Genomic DNA, 10,237 nt, shown 5'->3' with positions numbered 1-10,237 from the left:
TACCGAAATTTCGTTTGATAGATTGTCGAGGTTCTGAGATATGTGGTCTTTGTGTTGTTTATCATCTGGGTATCATGGTTGTTTCTTTTACCGAAAACAACGGAGACGCAAGCTTAGAGCTTCCATGATACCATACATACGTGTAAATATCATTCAAACATGTATATAATACATGATGCATTTGACCTCAATAAGTGATAAATAATCACATGTCCCAATCAATAAGTGATAAACAATCACATGTCCCAATCAATAAGTGATAAAATATCACAGTTTATCCGGGAGTCATGTTCGTCTCTTTGTCGGTATGATAGTACTAACCTGTTGATGAAGGCCCAAGTGTGGAGGAGCAGGCTATCTCGTATTTGGAGGCCCAATACCGCGTAACATAAGGGGCTTCACTAAAATGGCTTTAACTTGGGCTACGGGGGTCCGTTTTGGGCGTGCGACCAGGCAAAACGAACGTGAGAACGAGCTCCATCTTGCTGCAAACCGCCTATGGGTCATCGTCCGGGCCAAAAAACGCTTATTTCTATTAGTTATTTACGTTTTTACGTTTTTTAAGTGTTTTGGGCATTTTGTTTTTGGGCTTGTGTTTGGACCATTGTCTTTTTTAGGCCCATTTCGAATTTCGGTTTCTATTTATATGTTCCTCTAGTAATGTGAAGAATCAGACTTGAATTTTGAAACTACTGAATTTTTCACTTCAAATTCCGTGCCCTTTGGGTTGAATTTTGGGGTTGGGAAAAGACCTACACGGGTATTCGCAGAATCAACGTGTTTGTTCTTTGTTATCGCTTCACGCTCTACATCAGTTGGTATCAGAGCCGAATTCCTGGCTCAAAATGCCTCCAAGGAGAAACAACACTAGGCCTCTCGATGAAGTGTATGAACGAGAGTTGGAGCAGTGACTTATGGCGAGATTGGATCAGCGGTTGGATCAAGTGGTCGATCAGTTGACTGACCGGATGGCCGACTTGATCAATCGTAGGAGGCAGAGACCCAATGACGGGTATGGTTCTGATTTTAGTAACCCATTTGGTGATGGTTCGACTTCCGAAGACGAACAGGAAAGGCGACCAAGGGGTGAACGTGGAGGGGGTAACAGGCGTTGGGATTCTATGATAAGGATTGATATTCCAGAATTTGATGGGTCTAGTTTGAATCCGGAGGGGTTCATCGATTGGTTGGCTACCGTGGAGGAGGTGTTTGAGTACAAAGAGGTGCCTGAAAACAAGCGGGTGGCCTTGATCGCTACCAGGTTACGTGGTAGGGCCTCTGCGTGGTGGCAACAATTGAAGTTAACACGGGAGGCTCGGAAAGTCAAGGATCGTGACATGACCAAGATGAAGAAGTGCTTGCGGTCCAACTTTTTGCCTCATAATTTTCAAAGGTTGATGTACCAACGTCTGCAAAATTTAAAATAGGGGGCTAAATCGGTTGATGATTATACCACAGAGTTTTACCAGTTGATTGCTAGGAATGATATTCAAGAACCGGAGGAACAACTTGTTTCTCGGTATATTGGGGGTCTGAAGGTTCAAATCATGAAGTCCGTGAATCTTTTTGACCCGTTAACCATTCCAGAGGCACACAAACGGGCATTGGCCTTTGAGAAGCAAAACCGTTGGGTGGGGGGTTCATTTACCCCTGCTGGAGGAAACGTTGGGTCGGGCAGTGGGGTACCTCGTGGCAGGCCTAGTCAGCAAAAGTCGGGGATTAACAATACCGGGTCTACTTCTAAGGGGGCTAGTAGTAGTGGCCTGAGATATTTCAATTGTGGTGAGACAGGCCATCGTCAAGCTGAGTGTAAGAAGGCTGGTAAAAGACACTTGTTTGCTGAATCTGAGGATGATCAGTATGAAGAATATGAAAATAACCCAGTGTACGATAAAGAAACTGAGTATGAAGAAGAGGTTGTGACCGGTGATGTTGGAGTGAACTTGGTAGTCAGACGCTCTTGCTATACACCAAAGGCAGATGGGGATGACTGGCTTAAGCATAACATCTTCCACTCAACATGTACTATTTTGGGAAAGGTATGCATGTTTGTTATTGATTCGGGTAGTTGTGATAATTTGATATCTGAAGAGGCGGTCCAGAAGTTGGCTTTGAAGACACAAAGTCACCCCAAACCTTATAAGCTTCAATGGCTTAAAAAGGGAGGTGAAGTGACGGTATCTAAAAGAGCCCTTGTTTCTATTTCTATTGGGTCCACATATAAAGATGATGTTGTGTGTGATGTGGTCCCTATGGACGCGTGTCACTTATTATTGGGTAGACCTTGGGAATATGAGCGTAATATAGCGCATAATGGGCGGTCAAATACTTATAGCTTTCTGTTTGGTGGTGTGAAGATAAATCTTGTTCCTAGCAAGCCTAAGCAGTTAGCCACAAAACAGTCGGGTACTCTGTTGACCATTAGTCAGTTTCAAGATGAGTTCGAGGAAGCAGACAATGTTTTTATTTTGATAGGGAAGACAGTGCCCGAGGAAGTCGAAATTCCTGATGCTATGGTTCCTTTGCTGGAAGAATTTTCTGATGTCTTCCCTGATGAATTGCCCGGTGGATTGCCACCTTTGCGTGACATCTAACATCATATTGATTTGGAGCCTGGGTCACAGTTACCCAATAGACCACATTACAGGATGAGCCCTGGTGAGCATGAAGAGTTACGAAGGCAGGTTGAGGAATTGATTTCTAAGGGCCATGTTCGTGAAAGTATGAGCCCTTGTGCTGTTCCGGCTTTATTGACTCCAAAGAAAGATGGTACTTGGCGCATGTGTGTTGACAGTCGAGTAATCAACAAGATTACTGTGAGGTACAGGTTTCCTATTCCTCTACTTGATGATTTACTTGATCAGATTAGTGGTGCTACTATTTTTACGAAGTTAGATTTGAAGAGTGGGTATTACCAGATTCGTCTTAGACCGGGTGACGAGTGAAAAAACTGCCTTCAAGACTCGTGAAGGGTTGTATGAGTGGTTGGTGATGCCATTTGGTTTATCAAACGCACCAAGTACTTTTATGCGTGTGATGAATCAGTTGCTTAGACTTTTATTGGGAAGTTCGTGGTTGTGTATTTTGATGACATTCTCATTTATAGTGCTTCTTTAAGCGACCATGTTGTGCATGTGAGGCAGGTGTTGGCCTTACTTTGCATGGACCGTTTTTATGCAGACACCAAGAAGTGTGTGTTCATGCCCCCTAAAGTGTTATTCTTGGGGTATGTTATTTCTGGTGATGGGATACAGGTTGATGAATCCAAGGTGGCGGCTGTTCAAAATTGGCCAACTCCTACTACCATTACTGAAGTTCGTAGTTTCCATGGGCTTGCTTCTTTTTACAAACGGTTTATTCCACACTTCAGTTATATTATGGTCCCAGTGACAAATTGTACGAAGGGGAAGACGTTTGTATGGACAGATGAGGCAGAGTTGGCTTTTCAAGTTATGAAAGAGAAGCTCACTACAGCACCAATTCTGGTATTGCCTGATTTTTCTCAAGTTTTTGAACTTCATACTGATGCCTCAAAGGTTAGAATTGGTGGGGTTCTTAGTCAGGGTGGTCGACCTGTTGCTTATTTTAGTGAGAAATTAACTGGGCCTAAGTTGAGGTACAATACTTATGATCTAGAGTTTTATGCAGTGGTCCAAGCTGTAAAGCACTGGCGCCATTACTTGTTTCAAAAGGGGTTTGTCTTATTCACTGATCATGATTCCCTAAGGCACATTCATACTCAAGACAAGGTATCTCATAAACATGGGCGATGGTTGGCCTTTCTTGAAAAGTTTACTTTTGTGGTCAAACACAAGACTGGTGTATCAAATAGGGTTGCTGATGCCCTAAGCAGGAGGAGTAATCTGCTTGTATCCATGAAGGTTGATGTGATGGGTCTGGAGGTTATTCGTGAGTAGTTAACCACTGACCCTTATTTCTCAGTTATTTTGTAGGATGTGGAAACTGGGAAAAAGTCAGACTTTCTTTTGCATGATGGTTTTCTGTTCAAGGGGAATCAACTATGTATTCCCGACTCCAGTCTTCGCTTGCAGATTATTAAGGAGTTACATGGTGAGGGGCACGTTGGTCGTGATTGTACTTTACAGCTAGTGCAAGCTTCTTATTATTGGCCTACTATGAGGAAAGAGGTGGATCGTTATGTGAAGAGGTGCCGTATTTGTCAGGTTTCAAAGGGTACGGCTACCAATGCGGGTCTCTATATGCCTTTGCCAGTCCCCTCGCAACCATGGGTTGATATTAGTATGGATTTCGTGTTGGGGTTACCTCGTACTCAGAGGGGTAATGATTCTATCTTTGTTGTTGTGGATCGGTTTTCTAAGATGGTCCATTTTATTCCCTGCAAGAAGACGACTGATGCTGTTAATGTGGCCCAACTCTTTTTTCGGGACGTGTACCGTTTGCATGGGCTACCTTCTTCTAGTGTGTCTGATTGGGATACCCGATTTCTGAGTCATTTTTGGCGTAGCTTGTGGAAGATGGTAAATACTAGCTCAACTTCAGTTGTGCTTATCACCCACAAACTGATGGCCAAACTGAAGTTGTTAACCGGTCACTTGGGAATTTGTTGAGGTGTTTAGTTGGTGATCATGTGAAGGCATGGGATCAAAAGTTGTGCCAAGCTGAATTCGCTCATAATCATGTTGTTAATCGGAGCACCAGATATAGCCTATTTCAGATAGTTTACTCATCTCAGCCTCGAGGACCACTTGATTTGATGTCTCTTCCTGTTTTTGGATCTGTTCCAAAGAAAGTTCAAGATTTTGTGGATGGTTTACATGAAGTTCATAATGTTGTGTATGATCATTTGACCCGAGCTAATCTGAAGTATAAGCAAGCTGCCGATCAGGAGCGTAGGCATGTTGAGTTCGAGGAAGGTGATTTTGTTTGGGCTGTTTTGACTAAAGATCGGTTTTACAGTTGGGGAATACAACAAGTTGTCAGCCAAGAAGATTGGCCCAGTTGAAATCGTGGAGAAGATCAATCCGAATGCGTATCGTCTGAAGCTGCCAAGTCACATTCGTTGTTCTGATGTGTTTAATGTGAAGCATCTGTTGCCTTATTATGGTGATTCTTCTGATGATGAACCTGCTGGTAATTCGAGGGCGAATTTTGTCTATCCAGGGGGAATGATGCGGGCCCATGTGTGGAGGAGCGGGCTATCTCGTATTTGGAGAACCAAGACCGCGTAACAATAGGGGCTTCACTAAAATGGCTCTAACTTGGGCTATGGGGGTCCGTTTTGGGCGTGCGACCAGGCGAAACGAACGTGAGAACGAGCTCCATCTTGCTGCAAACCGCCTTGGGTCATCATCCGGGCCAAAAAAACTCTTATTTCTATTAGTTATTTACGTTTTTTTAAGTGTTTTGGGCATTTTGTTTTTGGGCTTGTGTTTGGACCGTTGTCTTTTTTAGGCCCATTTCGAATTTCGGTTTCTATTTATAAGTTCCTCTAGTAATGTGAAGAATCAGACTTGAATTTTGAAACTACTGAATTTTTCACTTCAAATTCCGTGCCCTTTGGGTTGAATTTTGGGGTTGGGAAAAGACCTACACGGGTATTCGCAGAATCAACATGTTTGTTCTTTGTTATCGCTTCACGCTCTACATCACCTGTTCACGACTTGCTCCTGTGCCCTCATACATCGAATATCAAGTTCCTCAACAATAAGTGATTTTATCACATAGGACTTGTATTCATCCCAAAAATAAGTGAGTATCTCACATCATATACGTTGAAAACAAATGATAAATGATATACTCACCAGTAAGATGAACTCTCGTGCATACCTTGATATGGGAATGTGTCGTGAGTGGATGAAGACCGGTCAGTAATTATAAATCATACCTTAACGTATCCTCTAATCGCGAGTACTTCTGATAAGTTGAACTTAAGTGGACAACAATATCGATAATCGTTATAGGATGCTTATCTTAATATTAACTAATTGAACAACAAGAGCATTTTGGCATGACCGTACACTGATATGATTCTCTTACCCTCGAAACTCGCAAAAAGAATGTCTGTAAATATTTATTTAATGCTTTCAGTTTCTGCATCTCTGTATATATTTATTTACTGCTTTTCTGTCACACCCCGATTTTCACACGTTTCACCGGTGGGCCCGGTGGGGGACTATCGTGACGTAGTTGGTAACATTACAGTCAAACAACACAATATTTAAATGCACAGCGGAAGCAAAAGATAGATATATTTCAACCGAATGTTATTGTAATATCATGTATCACAAACAGTTGAAAAATAATCCATAGGGGATCAAAGGTAAATAGGAAAATAATGTTCAACAGTTGACATCCAAGCTTGCGAGACTTATTGTGGATGCTAGGAGAAAGCCAGCCTAGTTCGCTTAGTACCTGCACTTAACCTTTTTGGGAAAATACGTCAGTTTACACTAGTAAATACATTCAACCGACACTTTTGAAAAAGGTTTAATAAAATTGATTTGAATGCACGTGGCACAAACTTTTATAAATTAGGATAATTATTTTAATATAATACTTGTAAACGAATTACATGTTTCTTATGCGTTCAGTAGCCCGTACCGTAGTCCGGGTTAAAGATCAATAGACACACCACATTATTTATGTATTCGTTTGTGCACTGACGGGCGTACGCCTACACCCCGTGCTCAGGTCGTGGCCATCTCGTAAGATGATGCCAGGGATATCCGGGACATGGTCATTAACCCCCCAAAGGCTTTAAGCAAACAAAACATTTTAAAACAAAGCATATCAATGATTTAACCTCTATTTGATTAAAGATTCAATGCTGGACCAAGCGGTATTTTATATACTGTACCCCAAGCCCGTATAGGTAAATAAGTTAAAAGTATTTACCTTTGCAAAGTATAATTCACAAACAGCAATTGCAAGTAGCTTTTACCGGGTCTCCTATTCTGGAACGAAGGTTTATAATAACCTATTAGAATCCTAACGGGTCTTTAATTAAGCCTAAACTTAGACCGGTTAGTTTTATCGAAAGATACGGTTCGAACACACGAATAAGCGAAGACCGGAATAGAATGTGATTTAGGCCCGACAAGTTTGAAGACTTGTATAATATGGGTAATCCAACCACATTCTGGAATTTGAGATAAAAACGACAAGGTTTGACCCGTTTCAGTTAATTTATGTAAACTAGTTACATAAACCGAACCGAACGCGTAAATGGCGTAACGGGTAACCGTAAGAGTCCTATACAGGTTTCCTAAGTCAATATGCTCTAAATATGTTGTGATATCAGTAGGATACCTTCGATTATGCCCATAACGAGTTTAATCCCATAATACGCCCCGTAGGGGTATTTTGGTCATTTTAAAGATTATAAAAGAGATTATTTATACTTCTGATATTCGGGTCTGAAGAAATCAGTAAAACCACTTATTTTAACAAGTCGCATTAGGAGGTAATAAGTCTTTATGACAAAAATGGTTTTAAACCCAAACTATGCGTTTAATACGCGTATAAAGTCGTTTCAAGCGATTTCCGGGTTATACAGGAAATCTGAGTTTTCTGATCAGGTTATATAGTTCAAAATACTTTATTTATTACTTAAAATCAGTAGCAATTGGATTGGCGTCAATATACTATGTAGAACTCGTTTTATGTCCGAAAAGCGTATATTCGGTATTTACCGAATCAAGGTCATAACCTTAGGTTACGAGCATGTTAAAAATAATTAAAAATCTTTAAAAATCCCAAAAATATTATATTACATCAGTGTGTAAAAGGTTTGGTGTCGAAATTTGGGTTTAGATAGGCTTTATGCTAAGTGCGCCGTTTAATTACCAAAAGTTTTCTTAATTGCGCTATTTAGCATAACTCCTATTCTAGACCTCGAATTGACATGAAATTTTAGGGACATGTTTAGAAATCAGTAACTAAGGTTATTGTTCTTTCACATATCAAAAATTCTCGTTTTAAGGTCAAAAGGGCATTATGGTTAACTTTTAAGCATATAACGGAAATGTGCAAAAGACTTGGACAAACAACAAACCAGTCACAGAGGGTCATACCATCATGTAACCTGGTCCTAAGGAAGTCCTAAGGCATTTCTAAACTCTACGAAAACGGGTCAGAACTGAAGTCAAAGCAAAAGTCAAAGTTTTGCGACTTTCGGTTCCGAACCGGGTCAAAACAGAAAATAGTCGGATCAAACAAGCTTAGACCAGTCCTTATACTTATTATCAAGTTATATGAGTGATAAAATATGTTACATGCCTTCTACATTGTTAATTATGCGTTAAATCGAAAATTAGCATTCTGTTGACTTTTTCTAAGCAACTTTGACCCGACATTTGAACTAGTTAGAGTGGGAATTAGAGGGTGCCCTTTTAAGGGTTTAATGCCCACATAATTACCAACATATAACTACCTTTGATTCGACTAATCACTGGACCATTAGTGATTAATCGTTAAGTCAACCGTTAATTACGACGGTTTGACTTTTAAGCTAAAACTAAGCAAAAACTTAACTAAGAAGGGTTAAGCACACTTACTGAAGTCTAATGAACGACCAGAGATGCTTAGAGAAGACACTTGTGCTCCAGAAAGCTTCACAAATGCAGAAGGAAGGTGTGATCACAATGGTTGCACTCAATGGCCTTTTATAGTGGTTCTTGATGCATAAGATCATGACAACTAGGTCTACTAGTGTACTCGGATCATCAACAAGTGCCCATGAGGCCTAGGAGTCGTTTAGGGGTCGCCCATGCTGCACAATAATGGTTTAAAGTCGGTTAAAACACCAAACAGTGCTGTTGTTTGCATTTTCTGCATCTGGGCATCTGACGCGGCCGGCGTAAAGGTCCTTCTAATCTTTACGCGGCCCGCCTAAGCCGACGCGGCCCGCGTAAGGTTCTTCTCATCTTTACGCGGCCCGCCTGAGACCTGCTGTAAGATTTTTCAAATCTTTTTCAATTATTGCAGTTGGCTCTTGGCTTTACGGAGGGGTAATTTTGCATTATGAGCCCTTCTTATTTACGTACAAGGGCCTCGAGACTTTTACTCATCTTGTTACGTCCTCGATTACTTTGTCACTACCCGAAAAGTCATAATTTTTGACGTTGACGCTTTTAACCCTTCTTAAACGAATTTGATCATAACATTCTCATTTGATAACGAAACCTTATGAAATTTATATCGTGCATCCTAGTGAGCATAATTTCATTGCAAAGCCTCGGGTTTGCTAAAGGGTCACTCAGAGGTATAACTTAAACATGTTGACACATTTAACCCCCGTAGTTTGTAATTCCTCACTTTCTTCCATATTTAGTTCCATATGATCCATGATTCATTCGTTTGAAGGTACGAGCATCATGCAGGGTTACTGTAAAGTATATTTATCCCTTGTTGACATTTGAACCCTTGAATTCACACTTTCTATGTTTGTCAACTTTAGTCCCTCTATAGTATTCTTTAACACGTTCAAGCTTATGACACGTGTCAATACATTATAGGACGCAAATTTTCGAGGTGTTACATTTCTGTCTTTACATTTGAAAAATGCGAAAATTCCAAAAAGATTTTAGGTGTGTTTTAATATAAACTTTATAAAAGCCAAAAAGATTTTATTTCTATCTTATTTTCGATTGTACGATGTTGGATCTCGAGTCTTTTCCACCTGAAACCTGTTCGAAACCTAAAACAACTGCATCTTCATAAACGACCAAATTTAGCAAGTGAAAGTTAAAATCTAAAATTGATCAAATTTTTATAACTTTCAAACTGTTGTCGGTCGGTGTTTGATTGAGAGTTGGTCATAAGTGTGTCGTTTGTTTATGTTGATTATATTCCAAGCGGTTGTTCTCATTACGCGTTTAGCTTTCTTGTATGTGTAGACGCGACATTCGAACCAGCTTACAGCGAAGAGAACGTGTTAAACGACGAGCTTTGGAATGAAGACACACATGGATGCAATCAAAGGATCAAGATGATCGAGTTGCTACTGACCACTTCTCAACACCGCAAGGATCTAAAATTTGAAGATCAAAATCTCTTGAGCATCATTCAAGGGGGAGTTTGTTGATACACTCCCTATTTGTGCCAAGTGAATACATCTGAAGATCCGACGACAATATGAAGATTGAACCATCACGAGTAGCGTCCAAGGGGGAGTTTGTTGATGCATATTATGTGGACACGACTTTGTTAGGTTCGATTCAGTTCGGTTCGACTCGGTTAGGTTCGGTTCGAGCCC

General features: G+C 40.6%; 1 protein-coding gene across 1 annotated transcript; it reads left to right on the top strand.

Annotated features, from left to right (window-relative positions):
* Positions 1-914: 914 nt before the first annotated feature.
* On the top strand, positions 915-2,594 carry LOC110907645. Its single transcript, XM_022152594.1, has 2 exons — positions 915-1,407; positions 1,459-2,594. Exons 1-2 carry the CDS (start codon positions 915-917, stop codon positions 2,592-2,594), a joined length of 1,629 nt encoding a protein of 542 aa, XP_022008286.1.
* Positions 2,595-10,237: the final 7,643 nt, after the last annotated feature.

This window comes from Helianthus annuus, chromosome 14 (assembly GCF_002127325.2).
Source record: "Helianthus annuus cultivar XRQ/B chromosome 14, HanXRQr2.0-SUNRISE, whole genome shotgun sequence".
NCBI classification, from domain to species: Eukaryota; Viridiplantae; Streptophyta; class Magnoliopsida; order Asterales; family Asteraceae; genus Helianthus; species Helianthus annuus.
This window is presented reverse-complemented; position numbering and strand designations above follow the sequence as displayed.